Here is a 15,597-nt window from a genome sequence, read left to right as displayed (position 1 = left end):
ATGGACATAAACAAATAACCCATATGCATAATAATTAAAATGAGAAAGAAATGCCTAGATTGAATGGAATTTCGAACACGGATCTTCTGCGTGACCATCGAGGTTAACTTCTGCGTTAAACAATCCGAGGTGGCAGACACTTCCTGATCCCTCCACTACCGTGTCTCTCATATTCATATGATGGTATTGGGCCGTTAAACCCCGCATATCAATCAATCAGGTTCACGTACACTGTAATTAGGCGTTATTCGCTCAAGATGATTTACGTTGCGCAGTGACCAAGGCTATACCATCCTCCCGAGCAGAGGCACTTTCATAGCAGCTTATACCACTTTTGGTGTTGCTAATAGGCATGTTGCGGTTGGCATCACGACCACATTTGTAAACATCTCGGTTATATAAAACATATGCGGCTGTGTAATCGTATGTCTGTGCGCGCGTTTGTACATATCTTCAGAGCCACTTCGCAAGGTTCCGCTCACTAAATTGCAACACACCCACCTTCTATGTGCATGTTTCGCATAACATTGGTTCGCAAATTTGAATTATTTTTTTTTCCTGCAATACATGGGCTGGCCTGTATTGAAAAATCTTGCAAGACGCACGGAGCACGTAGCGGGCGTCTATCATATACGCAGAGGCAAGATCCGGGCATTCATTAATTTGTGGGAAAAAATAGTGTGAAGTCTTGGTTTATAAATTCTACTTATTCTCATATTGCTTCCGTGAGCTGTGAAGCGTTCATCAGACTTCTATTGTCACTTTTCGTTGTCTCTATTTGTGTACGCGTAACACTATACTCAGTCCACTAATGAATGATCTCGAATTCTCCTTTCGTGTCTGTGAGCTTCTACGAATTTTTAATGTGCGACATCTTCGAGTTCACGGGACCGATTAATTTTGAAGTTCTGGATATAGCTGGAAAGCGGGACTATAGTGTTGCAGAGTCTCGGGAACGTATTTTCGCATGCCGATTACATCCTCCTCGAACTGGACATCACTTCAAGCCATCGTTTCATCCATCTTGGTCTCAGGTCGGCTCGTGATCCGAGTGTTGGAGCGGTATCCCGCTTCCTAGATGGCACCACTTGCTGCGGAATCGGCATGGCTCCGGTTAGCTGCGCATAAGGATGAACCGTATGTATGGCTTTGCTGAAAATATAGTAGCTCGAACATATACTGAAATGCGAACACGGCGTGCACCCCCGACGAAAGATTCAAGACAGACTTCTGTTGTGCCGTCTTGAATCATTTCTCAGTAGTGCAGTCTTTCTGTATTTCTGTTAGCATGTACCAGCCAGCCAAGAACAAGGTTTATTAAGCTTGCCATTTATAGACTATAACAATGGTTGTCTGAAAATATTGTTTGGCTCTATACTGGTCTTCAATTTTTTTAATATATATATATATATATATATATATATATATATATATATATATATATATATATATATATATATATATATATATATATTGGGAGTAATAATTCAATGGGCCAGTTAGTCTTCGTGAAGGTATGAGGTATGGCACAACGGGAGCATTGTCAACAAGGATAAATATATTTATTTCCCAACAGTTTCGGGAGGGGACCTCCCTTCATCAGGGGATGAGTTATACTGACATGAGCTTCCAAACTTCGTTGCTGCCGCGTCCCTCTCGCCTTGAAAAATGTTTGCGAGAATGAGAGGAAACTAAAAAAAAAAGGGGGGGGGGGAGACGAAAAAGAAAAAGCAAGAAAAGAAAGAAAGTAAAAAAGAGGAAGAACCACTGTCAACACTGAGAACGAAGCCAACTGTCCGTCTACATCCACATACGGTTCATATCACGTGCTGTTCAGTTCTTGACGTGTGTCGGGCCACCCAAGATTGTCGCCGCGGTGCCGGGAGGGTCCGTGACGGCGTGCATAAAGAAAGGGGTTTCCCCGTAATGGGTCGGTCGGCGGGCGGCGTACGTAAAGGAAGGAATTCCCGTTAATGGGTCGGTCGGCTATTTACCTTTAATCTTCGTCAGTTTCCCTTCAACGTTGTGCCATACCTAATATATTATATATATATATATATACAGGAAGCAAAAGGATATAGCAGAGTCACCTTGCACGACATCTGCCAGAAAGAATACATTTGCAGAGTGGTGAAATCGAAGCAATAGTTGAAATTTGAAGGATAAAAACAAACAGTCAAATAGCATTTAGTTTAGGGAACGAGTTTTTCTCGTTTAGTACTCATTTCGGGTGAAACTATATTGTTCACCCCACCCTATATTGTTCAGCCCTGCACGCAAGATTCCTTGCAATTATGAACAAAATAAGACATATGCAAGCCTTAACGAGTTATGTTAAAAAGCACCTGTCTATGTGAGGACCACCGTGTTTACTTTCACCGCAGAAGCATTGCCCTATCATGACAATTGTCAGCCATAAACTCTTCGAATGTATGTCTACCTTGTGTCCTTGCCCCGCCCGTGAATACTTTAAGCTGTGGAACGTTCCTCTGTAAAGCAGCTCCACCCTTCATTTTCTTGAAAGTTATCTAGTTTTTGTTTTTTATTGTTTTAGGGGCGAAGCTCCTTAGGGCGTGGGCTGTGCGTCCCCTGTAGCCTGTATGTAGCCACCTCTAGTTTAGTTCTTGCAGTGTTCACTAGATGGCGGTACCGTCCCCTGTATGTAGCCACCTCTAGTTTAGTTCTTGCAGTGTGCACTAGATGGCGGTACCGTCTCCTGTATGTAGCCACCTCTCGTTTAGTTCTTGTAGTGTTTACCAGAGATGTACAGAGGATTCATGGTTTACCAGGTTTACCTCCGGAGCTTCGCCCACTCATCATCATTCACTTCGTGGATATGGCGGAACTTTTTTTTCGTATGAAAGTGCGGGTTATTTGCACAACTTGGAATATACTTCGGAAATGCGTACCAGCAAGCCCAGACCAAATCACGAAGACGAAGTCCACGTAGTTCGCAAGTGTCATCCCGAAGCAGATGACGCAGGCAGCGATGAAGATATAGAGCAGTTGTTTCTGCAGCGCCCGTAGCTCCGGGCCCCACTCAGCGGCGAGCCTTCTGCACTTCGCCATCAGTTTATAGTGGACGACAAAAGCACGGCACGTGGCAACGAGGTCCGTTCCCATGAGAAACACCAGCCAAGGAGAGAGTGCTATAGCGGCCGTGAGCAGGTGCACCCTCGCCATGTCCGCGAACAGTTGGAGGAACCAGCCGAAATCCTCCTCTCGCCGCGACTCGTGGAAAACCTGCGAACGATCGATCGATTGTGAGTCATCGTAATCGGGATTTCTTGTGCAGTGTGTAGCGGCGGGATTGAGGGCCAAGTCAGGTGATTGGTCAAATTGGGCTAATTAATGTTTAACAATAGGTTAACCAGGGATGAAAGCTGACCGAAACCAAGCCTCGAATATGCAAAATTATTTATTTTAATTATTACTACACTTAGTATTTGTCGTTTAAGAGCGAGTACTAATCGAACTCGATCGATTCCCGTAGCCAATACTTGTGGTTTACAATGCGATCGCGTAAACCATACTTGCATCAGCGTGTGCATCATTGGCATTTTTATAGTCGGATGCGACTTAAGACTACCGCAGAGGCCCCGCCCAGATGACGGATGCGCCAGCTGGTGACGCGCTTTCGTCGTGCCCCCTAGTCCCGCTCATGCCTCCGGCTAGGTTCTCGAAAGGCGGCGCTACCGGCCGCCCCGCTCATGACGTCAGTCCGCAGTGCGCACCAATTGGGGCTAGGCTTGTGTACATCCGCCTTCTAGGAGGATATGCCACTGAATTCCAAAATTGTGTTCCAACATAGTAAAGATTTCGTGCCGACCGGTTGTGCGCCCGCGCGCTCCGCGCGCTCGCGACCTTCGGCGTCATCGTAGCTCTGGCCGACTGGGCTGGCCCTACGTCACCTCCTGTCGCCGCCGGTCTTCGGTGACAGCGCAGCTCTGACCTACTGGACCTGCTCTACGCCATCTACAGACGCCGACAACATCTCTCGCAAGTGTACCCCGTCCTCGGACTCCAGTGACCCTGCTTCCATCTTTCCTGTCTCTCCTATTCCCTCAGTTTGTTGTTGCTTCTTCTTCCTCTTTTCTACCCCTTTACTTCTACCCTTTTTATCTCTCCTCACCCCCATCCCTTGTGAGCTCTGTGGTGGTGTCGCTCCTGAAGCAGACAATACCGGGGCTCACTTTTCTCTTCCTTTCTCTATCTTAAGAACCACTCGCCCAGGAGCAGCCGAGTGTCGACCGAAGCTGATCTGCCCCAGCCAACGCCTCCTCTAGATAGATGTCTGAGGAATGGCTCGCGCTCCCAGTGTAGTTGGCCTGCCTTCAGTTTTAAACAAGCTCTGTACGGTGGTGCTCGCGACCGACAGTATCATCACGGCGACGGGCGGTACCAGCTAAGCGTTTTTCATTTGCGGCCCATAGGGGCGCGTCAGTCGAGAGTTGTTAGAGACCTGCAACTGTGCATCACTGTTTCGGAGGCTATGCAAAGTGTTGCGTTGTTGCACCGTCCGCCACAAGTGACGCTAGCGACCGAAACATTTTAAAATGAAATAGGGAAAGGGTGTGGCAGCTGTTTTTCTGCTCATGCGGCAGGCATCTTCCTGGAGGAGGCGTTGCCCCAGCATTGCGCGACTCAATGCAAACTGCGCAAGCTTTTCGACGTGAGAGCGACAAAGAGTCCGTTTCGCAGGAGCTTTGATACGGGAAGCGGTGCCTTGCATTGGGGGTGAAAATCGGTGTTGTGCGTGACTGAATACTCAAGGCATACGCAAATGAAAAAAAAATATTTGGTTCGACTGGCACCTCGGAATCGAACCAGTGGCTCCTTGGTCTGTGCAGCGCTTCCTTTACAGCTCGGCCGCCAAGCATAGATCCTCCACACCATGGGTCTCAAACGTGCTGCCCGGTTCCGAGCCTTTTTGTTTGCAGGCCGATACACGCACCTAACATTCTTTGCTCACGTCTTTTTTTTCTTATTTTTTTAATAACTGTGTTCATGAGCTACTCGGACATAAATGCTTTAAAGCATTGTTTTCGTTATGTTCTCTACATTTTCTCTGTGTTGAAACTCGCAACGACCGTGAAGCAATGACCATATTTCATAATCGGTGGCAAAATTTGTCATTTTCAAGATTAGCATGGACACGTTGGAATTCATGCCCCCGAAATCTCATTCAAAAATTTCGCGTGTATCAGATACTGGAATGTTTTCCTTGCACTGGGAACGTTTGCTCACTATTTGTATACCACCCACCCCGATCCAATGTTTCACAACACGTTAGGCAAGGAGGAACAAAGAAGAGAGTGCTCTGTGCGTCTATTCTTTGTTCGTCCTGGTACAATGGCCATGAAGCATTAAATTGCGCTGCACCGAATAGTCCAGCGCTTAACACCGCACTTTTGTCGATAGTTTGATGTCTGTAAATGCAGTTAGACATGGTAAGCGTAACGCTCATGCGTGATGTGGAGCTTTTGATTCATTCGGTTGACCTTCAGTGGTGGATAGTTTACAGCTCCTCGATGACTGATTGGCTTCCACTCTACTTAACCTACAACACGTGGAACTTCAGTTTCGAACCTATACAATTGCACTCTTCCAAGGAAATGTTTACTGACCGCTATATAGATGGTCTTACAGTGGCAATGGCACCTTCGATAAGTCTATTCCCGCTGCTCGGAAAGTACGGTTTCCCTGAATATTCGGTAATGACACGCTTAGTGAGGACATGGCCTTACCCAGAGTGAAACTCACCCGAATGCCGGTACTGATTTCATAAATGCAGGCGATGCAAGCGACTCGCATGAGTACGAATATACAAGCCACATTGGAGAGCAGTTCAGGCGGCGCTTTCTTCATGGTGCTCGCCTTGACCACCATCAAGGAGGCAAATCGCGTGCCGAGAGAAAACACGGCAGTATGCGACATCGCCGACGCGAAGTGTTCCAGCGAGATGAGCAGCGCACGGGCAGCGTTGCATTGGGCCAGTGACGCCACTGTCGCGAGCACTCGCAGGACCTGCGCATACAAGGCGGCAATTTCTTAACGCACAAATATCATATGCCAACGAATTTTTTTTGCTCACAGAATTCAGAATCTCATGACGGGGCTCCTTATGCATTCACCTGGAACGATTCTAAGAGAATAGCCATCATCTTCTTTTTTACTTTCTAACCTCGTCTTGGTTCTCACGTCATCGATTATCCTAAAATTAACTAGAGGGGACTCTGACACTGCGGTCGTTTAGCGACCATGGGAACGATGGGTAGTACACGGATTTGCCTAGTCTTCGTACTTCTGGGCCTCGAATCACACTTGTGGCTTCGTTTATTGCTGCGTTTAGGTTTTTTTTTTTTACTTTTTAAACTTGAGGACCTGTTGTGAATTGGCAAGCCTATAAAGATACGGTGGGGCAGCCTAACTGCTAAGCATTTGCTGCCAGCCGTCTTATGGCAAAACAGCTCCAAGCCCCGCGAAGCCGATTGGAGCCGAAAGTACAAAGATTGGACAAACCCGTCATTTCCATGCAAGCTGCAGTTGGAGCTCCCGTATACACTAGCGCCATATTTCCCTATAGGGCATTTAGAGGGAAATCTTTGCCTCACCCAGCCTTCTCCGCAATAAATGTTGCCCATGACGTGGTTTACCACTGTCTCAAGGACACAAACGCAATTTGCATCTCACCTGGTTTTCCAACTATATAACTCCATGATTGGCGCGCCTTTGACGAAGTGATGCTGTGATGCGATAACGCCTCCACGTGACGTAATTAAGTCGTCACGATAAAGTCACCACTTTTGGCGACATCTGGCCTCATCATGACATCGTATAACAGGGCGCCGTCACGTGATGTAGTTTGCCTCGATCACGTTGACGTGGATGCCACGAGATGATAGTCGACAACGACGGTCGATTGTCGCTTTTAATGTGGCACCTGAGGTTATCGCATTAACAAGTGTTGCCGTTATTCAAGCTAATATCCAAACATGAAAAACGCGAGTAATCATTTGGTCATGCACATAGATGACGCAGCGGTCTAGCCGCTGGACTGCTGACCTTAAAGGTCGCGAGATTGCATTTGGACGACTGCAAACTCCAAGAGGTGCGTGTGCGTTGATTTTGGTGCCTGTTAAGGAATCCCGGCTGGCCGAAATTACTGTGGGCCTCCACTACCACGTCTCTCAGAATATCGTGGTTTCAAGAAGTGTATTGACAACCACTAATAATTTCTGTTAGTCATGCAGAACATTCGCCGTCATGTGACCAGCTATGTCATCCAGCCTTAGGCTGGATGGCGACTGTCGAGGATATATAGCGTTGGCCGTCGCCAACGCTGATTGATTTTATAAATAAAGGCGATGATTTACGACATTATCTTTTACGACATGATCTTTACACAAAACAATGTGACATTTTTTATTTGGTTGGTATTTGGGGTTTAACGTGCCAAAACCGTCATATGATTATGAGAGACACCGTAGTGGAGGGCACTGGAGATTTCAACCACCTGGGGTTCTTTAACGTGCGCCCAAATATGAGAACACGGGCCTACAACATTGCCGCCTCAATCGGAAATGCAGCCGCCACAGCCGTGATTCGAACCCGCGACCAGCGGGTCCGCAGACAAGTACCTTAGCCACTAGACCACCGCGGTGGGGCGACATTTTTAGGGGAAAAAAGTATAGTATATTTTAATGTTCTGTACGAGGTATATGATATTGTGATAATACTGTGATGCCCTTCGGCTGCTGCCATTGTTCACAAAGGGGGAAAAGGCTATTTCAAGTCGTCATTATGGCTTTTCCCTCCGCCTCCTGTTACACTGTACAGTCACGAATCAAATAAAGCAATCAAGCATATCGAAAGTTCCGGCTTCACATTGAAGCGTTAATTAACGCGAAGTGAGCAGCGCTGCATGGTAAGGTATCTACTGTATTGTATAGTGCAGCCAGAACACCTTACTCACTAAAAGGTCCACTATAGACAACGAACGACGCTACGTTTCACGTTATGTGTCATGTCAGTAAGGATGTTTTTGCAAGCTAGTTGGCACATAATTTAAGTGCACTACGTGACTGAACCACGCCAACGTGTAGTAACAAAAACAGAGGATGTAGTAGGAAATATCACGGACTACCGAGTGTTTTATGTTAATGCGATGTAGTAACAAAAACAGAGAATGTAGTAGGAAATAGCACAGATAACCGAGTGTTTTATTTGAACACGTTAGCGTTAAAGAGCTCGTTTCGCAGAAATTCCGGCGTCAACGAGGTGGTTCGCGTCGTTGGTTGTCAGCGAAAAATCATCTTGTTTGTGAACGAAAATCGATAAGTATAAAAATTAAACCCAGCACCTTTACCAGTTAGAAATGTTGGCCGCGTATCTGCATGTTTCACAGCAAATGTCGTCCAAAGACGATAGCCTTGCATGCGGAGAGAGTCAACAAAACGTTTATTTGATCTTCTGCGCGAAAAAAAAAAGCGGTGAATTGTATTCTGGAAGCGCTTCGTTAGAGAGTCTCAATCAGTGCAGCGAAGCGCCATCTGGCAGTTATCTTCGAAAACGAAAGAAGGCGTGCGCGCCCACGGAGAAAGATGCGCCCCTGTCTCGGAGGTGATAAGGTGTAGAACGCAAAGCGACTGGCAGGTGCCACCACCATGTCATCTTAGCAAAACTTTGGAAACAGTAGCCGTTTTGAGCATCGCATTGCGCCGTCGGCGCGGCGTGATAAACGCTACGGTCCTTAGAATTACTTTTGTGTGCCTTCTCTTGTATAAAGCCACACATACAAAGATGTTGACCTGTTGTTATGGTGCCTTTATATATGCGCAATAATTGATTTTAACTGACAATCGCACAAGTCTGAATGCTGAAACTTGAGCAATATTGCTGCGCGCTGCGGATGGTGTTGGCCGTTTGAAGTATCGTTACGGCGGGCAAACAGACAAGTGTACAGACAGACAGACCAAAATTTTTGCGTCGAAGTACTTTAAGAAAGACTATCGTCTTTAAAACAAGGGTGTTTAAAAGGCAGGTGTAGCGAGGACTGGATACAGGTCTTAAAACCACAATGGCTAGCTAGCTGCGTGGGTAGCGATCGCTCGTCGTACCTTCACTACATAAAAATAAAGATTTCCGGGTCCGAGTGAGGGTTGAACCTATAGGCCACTCGCGTGGCAAGCAGGTGTTCTAGCACATAACACGCGTCTGCTTGGAAATACAGTGAAAATGACTTTCATGCTTTACAAACAATCGAATCGGCTCGTGAATACAGGCTTCTAAATACAACTTGTAATATCGCATTGATATTGCGTGGTGCAAGCGAACATTTCTACAAGGTGTCATAAATTGTGATTGACGTGACGACTTTATGGTTTAAAGCCGGCCATCAAATTTTAAAAGGCACGCACGTTAATGCGTCTGTTCCCTTCAGACCACTAAGTGGGTGCATAACATGTAGCAAAACGTTTCACGCAGATACTTCCCGTGTTTCAAAGCATGTTACCCATTATACGAAATGCAGCCATTGGCGAAAGCTTCACTGACACAAGCCACTCTCAACTTTATCAATTAAATTTTAGTAATTCCCAATTTAACCGTCTCGAGTAACATGATACCTAAAGAACACTCCCTAAGTGGTTAAAATGCTCACTAGGACCATGATATCGCGAGTGCATTTAACTTATAAACGCGTAGCTTAAGGGTCCCTTATTTTTTAACGCGCTAGGAAGCTGACAAACAGGCAAGATACTACTTCACCACAAAGAGCAAAAAACTATGAACATCAAGGGATACGTGCATATCTCCATGCATGTCTTAGATGTAGGGATAAATTTCTATAGGCCTAACCAATGCCTCCTATATATAGATGCCAGCCGCATGAGGACGAAAACTGCTGTCACACCCTTTCCCTCCTTCATTTTCGATTAAGGTCGGTCTTTAGCGCCGCTTGTGGCGGACGGGGCAACAACTCGACATTTTGCATAGCCTCCGAAATTAGTCGTGTATAGTTGTATATATTTTTACACATACATAAATTCGCGCACAAAAGCACACAACCCCCTCCTCTTCACGAAAACAACGTTTTTGGCTATACTAGTGGCTGGAACCTTTTCCAACCAAAATATTTGCTAATGAGCGCTGTTTCTTGCCAACCTTTCTTTTTTTTTTCTTTTCTCACCTTAGGGCGCTCAAGATTTGCAGTGCGTTTAAAAATATGCGATAATCATCATTTTGTCTGTGCCATGGCCAGGGAAGTAGACAGCGCAAATCGTTTGCTCTTTCATCTCGTCAGAGTGGTCACAATGAGTCTTAACAATTAGTTATTTAGTGCGATCTCATGAAGTTCCCCTCTACGAGAATGAGATGGGATACAGGTTCATCTAGTTAAAAAAGGAAAGTATATTGTGTTATATACACCACAAAAAAAATCCACATTTTTCATTTCATGTACTTGTATATCGCATTTCTTCTCTCCTCACGTACTTTCTTTTGGTGCGAAATAGCAACGTTTCTCGCGCGTGGGCACATAGAGAGACAAGCAATCGAGTGAGCAGTCTCTGCAACCGACACCAAGAAGAAGTAACCTGTCTGAGCGGGTTCGCGACAATATTTTGCCGAAATGTTGACTGTGGATACATTCGTTGCACGGTGGCATTACTTCAAGCCTCTGTCTTGCCCTGAACATTACCCCTCCTTGTACATGCACAGCATCAGGCAGATAGATGGCTGATACATCGGCATTTCACACGTGGAACGACATCGCGTGTGTGTCAACCAGTGCGTGAACTCACCGTATACAAAGAGAGGGCAGCGATGAAGACGCATGAACGCATGTCATACCAGAGGGCCTTGTGAACGGAAGCATCGTTCCACGCCAATCGAAGCCACCAGATGTACTCTTCCGTATCTTGGACGCTCTCCTGCCCTTCAGCCGCATTCGCAGGGCTCTCCTGCTCGTCTAGCACTTCGCCATCTGGATCCTGGAGTAGCTCTCCCTTCGCTGCGTCGCCGTTGCTCTGCAGGAAGACCCACTTGTCGTCGGTCGCTGGTTCCTCGGCCTCCATCTTTCCGGAGTCCCACGCAGCCATGACCCGGGCCAACGCCTTGCCTAGGCTTCCCGTCTCTCTTGAGGACTGCGACTCTTGTCGGCTTGTTTGTTCCTCCTGTACCGTACTGGTGGTCTCCGGCGCCTCCTTCTACCCGGAGGACTTTGGGCAGAGGCTGGCAACGTTCCTGCTCACCGCTGTACTATGATGACCATGACGATGCTGCTGCTGCCTATTGTGGCGGTCTTAACGGCATCTTCTTTCACTATAGGAATAGCCCAATATTGGAAATTATAATTTACGACTTTAGCAGCTTTTATTTGAGAGAATTGTGTGACATCGATTGGCACATGAGGACAGGGTGCCCTCGCGGTCACATGCGTAACTCTGTATTTGTCGAAAATGTTTCAAAAGCTGGAAGTGTCTGACGAACGTCGCTGACACGAATAACTTTACGTTCCTTCCGCGTACGTTGTGGCACGTTCGTTATCTTTTTCCGGCAGTCTCAGAAAGACAAGGTAACCTGCATCCTGTGATCTTGTGCTTCTACTACCTACAGACAGTAGCAGCTGGAGCCAAGAGTTAGATCATTTGATACACTTGTGCCGTAAGCTGCTGGCTGTGCATCTGTCCCCTTCCTCGGCATTCTTTGTTCCTTTTTCCCGTGCAGCGATAAGCGACTTCCTACTTTACCCTGTGTTTGTTACATTTAAACTGTTTCATGACATCTGTAGCACTTTCTGCAGAACCCACGCTGTATACACCATCAGGTAATGGTAAATATTACTGCATTCAACCTGGAGGGAAGAGCTCGTGCAGCAAGGAAGGAAGACGAGGTTCTTGCCCGGTCCTCTTTACGAGCGCCTCCAAAAATACTGGCTCTTCAAAACATTCAAAAAACAAAAAATACCAGAAGGAGAACCTATCGAAGAGCGATTTTCTTAAAGACAGCATTTTAGATAAGGTAGTTGCCGAAACAATTCTGTCAAAATGATAGGTTCTATCAAAATTCTTCATTGGAACTGCCGATCTATTCATTCAGCTAGTACAGATTTATTGTATTTATCTTGTAAATTCAATCCAGACATTATTGCACTGCAAGAAACGTGGCTGTCAGCACATAATTCGTTTTACCTACCTAATTTCCGGTCTTTTCGCCTGGATCGCCCATCCAAAGGTGGAGGTTTAGCGTTCTTTGTCAATAATAAAATTAGTTCAAAGATCAAAACTTCGTACAAAAGTATATCCCCCGAATGTGAAATTTTCGCTTTAGACATCACCTTGCCTGGATGCTCTCCCTTCTCTCTGGTAAATCTTTACTTTCCTCTGGGTGTACAAGACACGCGATGTTTAGACATGGCTGTTAATTCGTGGTGCACAAAAAAAATTATGGTTGGAGATTTTAATTCTCACCACACTAGTTGGGGTTTTAGGACTGATCAATGTGGACAACGCTTGTGGGACTGGTCTATAGACCATAATTTATCATGCCTCAACGCTAGAACTCCCACATTTATCCGAGACCGATCCCGCTCTGCCTTAGATTTGAGTTTTATAAGCTCGGGTATTTCTAGCGTATCTTGGACTACTCTAGACTGCGCCACCAACAGTGACCACTTACCAGTACTGTTTGAAATTTCTTGCCCCATTATTCCATCTTACTCCCAAGCTCGAACCTTTATCAATTATTCCAAATTTAAAAATGACCTAGAAGTTGCTTTGACTACCACCACTGAAGACAACGATGAAAATAAAGCCATGAAATTAAGTGCGGTAATTAAAAGAACGTTCAAAAAAGCAGAATTTTCTATTGAGTCTGATACGAGAAAGCCTTGTAGTCAGTGGTGGAATTCTGAGTGCTCTCGTGATCATAGACGACGACAAGCGGCTTGGAAGCAGCTAATTCATAATCAGTCCCCCAAAAATTGGGCAGATTACAAGTTTATTGCTGCTACATTTAAGCGCACCGTGGCTAAAGCTAAAGAAGACTATGACAAAAAACATTTCGACTTTCTTTCCAAACCTAGAAATAAGAAAGCGTTATTCCGATATATGAGATCGCGCAAAATTCTGCCGTCTCTAGCTAACTCTGATTATGACAGGTTATCGACGGAAGAAATGACTAATTCGTTAGAGGCAATCGGAAGAGGTTTAGCTAACAGATTTTCGTCGACTTTGACAATCAACTGGCAAAAGTCCTCTATAAAGACTGACTACGAAAAAGTGACATTGTCCGAAATGTCAAGCGTAATTAGAAACTTACCCTCTTCGGCTCCTGGTCCTGACGGTATAACAGTTCCTATGATTAAAATTTTATTCCAGATATCACCCGGCGACGTCCTCAACCTTATAAACTATTCCTTAAGCAATGCCTGGATACCACATGACTGGAAAATAGCTAGAGTGATTCCCATATTAAAAAAACAAGGGTCAGGTTTTAACATTGACAACATCAGACCAATCTCTCTAACATCTCACCTGATCAAAATTATAGAGAGAGTTCTCAATAATAGATTAAAAGTTTGGATGGCTGACAAGCTAATATTGAAACCATTTCAAATAGGTTTTCGTAGCGAATGCTCAATTTGGTGTGCTCATGCCGACTTAGAGAGCCGAATACAGCTTGCCCGAAAAAGACGACAATACGCGGTACTAGTAACACTAGACATAGCTAAAGCTTATGATAGCGTTGAGCACTCAATTTTATTGAATTCTTTACACGAATGTGACTTTCCGCGATATATTGTTGATTGGGTAGCAGAGTTTCTAAAATCGAGAGAATTTTATTGTGCAAAGGATGGATGTCACTCATCTAAATTCAAACAGCAACGTGGAGTACCTCAAGGGGCGGTCCTATCTCCGCTGTTATTCAATGTGTTGATGAGCTCAATTCCCATTGAACGAGATATCACTGTCTACATTTATGCAGACGACATTGCATTTTTCGTTGCAGACAGTGACATTTATTCTTTGCATCAAAAATTGCAAAAGTACATGTATTCTCTTGAAATTTGGCTGCATTCAATTTCATTGTCTCTAAACATCAGTAAAAGTGCGCTCCTGGTGTTCCCTATAGCAGATTCTATTCAAATTTCAGTACTTTATAATCAGGAACCGATTCCACAAGTAGAGTCTATCAAATATTTGGGCATTATTTATAACGAGAAACTTAACTGGAGCCCTCACATAGACTATATCGTGGCAAAGGCACAACGAGCTTCAGGTTTATTGCGAAGGTTGAGCAACAGAAAATATGGGTTACGTAGACACACCTTATTAATGATATATAAAATGTACATGCGCCCAATACTCGAATTTGGGTGTATATTATTTTCGGGTGGCCCTACGTACAAAATTAAACCGTTAGTTCTATTAGAGCGAGAAGCGTTACGGTTGTGTTTGCGACTCCCCAGGTATGTCGCTATTAATGTACTATATCAGGAAGCTCGCATACCAACTATTCTTTGCCGATTCCGTATCTTAACAGTACAAACATACTTGAAATTTTATGGCTTATCAGCGAGACGGTCTGCATATGCCTTTATTAGTGACCCCGACGCCTTCTTCCTCGCTCACTGGCCACGCTTTCGTACTCCCCAGATTATTTTTGTACAAAAGAAACTTGAAAGCATAAAGGTGGATATCAGATCGGTAATTGGAACCAAAGCATTAAATCACAATATTACGATAGAATGTGATGAAATTTTTCCCCCACTATCTAAGTTTCAATCTTCGAGTTACTTAAATGACAGGTTAGAAGACTACATAGCTCATGCGGAAATAAAGAACATAATAGCCACAGACGCTTCTGTGAATAAAGAAAAGGCAGCAGTAGGAATCGTCTCAGATTACCTCGGTTGGTCATTCTCGGTAAGACTACCAGACTTCACTCCGGTTTTCGAAGCTGAGCTCCTGGCTATTATTTTAGCGCTACGAAAACTTCCTTCAAACGAAGAGAGTGCAATGATAATTACTGATTCTCTTTCGCTGTGTACTACTCTCACAGCTTCAGAACAATCAAGAGCTCTAGCGACATTACAAACATTAGTTCCACCTCATGTGAAGTTCCTGAAGTTAGTCTGGGTCCCGGGACACTGTGGCATACGGTTGAATGAAATAGCCGATTCACTATCTCGAGCCACACTTGATGGCCCTGTGATCTCGGTACTACCAGAATCGGAACACATAGTGTCGATCAGATATAGAAAATGGGCTATTTATACGGATATTATGGAAAATATTACTAAACATACGGACTATCAGCACCTAACATACCCCTGGAAACCTCAGTGGAGTCAATCTAAAAAGTTAGAAGTTATTTTAACCAAATTTCGATGCCGTGTCCCTCCATTAAACTTTTACTTGCACAGAGCTGGTCTGGCGATATCCCCCCTGTGTCCATTCTGTGAAGAAACGGAAACAATAGAGCATTACTTTATAACATGTAAAAACTATTCATTAATTAGGAAAAGACTTTTAATTGTTCCTTTTCAAGCAGTAGGTTTAAATTTAACTGCAGATAATGTTCTAAGTTTCGGTG

General features: G+C 44.8%; 1 protein-coding gene across 1 annotated transcript; it reads right to left on the bottom strand.

The window, feature by feature from the left end:
• Nucleotides 1-791: 791 nt before the first annotated feature.
• Nucleotides 792-11,222, bottom strand: LOC142765095 (uncharacterized). Its single transcript, XM_075865661.1, has 4 exons — nucleotides 10,803-11,222; nucleotides 5,764-6,027; nucleotides 2,910-3,243; nucleotides 792-1,118 (listed from the first exon to the last, which is right to left on the bottom strand). Exons 1-4 carry the CDS (start codon nucleotides 11,097-11,099, stop codon nucleotides 1,075-1,077), a joined length of 939 nt encoding a protein of 312 aa, XP_075721776.1. The 5' UTR covers nucleotides 11,100-11,222; the 3' UTR covers nucleotides 792-1,074.
• Between the last annotated feature and the right edge of the window lie 4,375 nt (nucleotides 11,223-15,597).

This window comes from Rhipicephalus microplus, chromosome 6 (genome assembly GCF_043290135.1).
Source record: "Rhipicephalus microplus isolate Deutch F79 chromosome 6, USDA_Rmic, whole genome shotgun sequence".
In the NCBI taxonomy this organism is placed as follows: Eukaryota; Metazoa; Arthropoda; class Arachnida; order Ixodida; family Ixodidae; genus Rhipicephalus; species Rhipicephalus microplus.
This window is presented reverse-complemented; position numbering and strand designations above follow the sequence as displayed.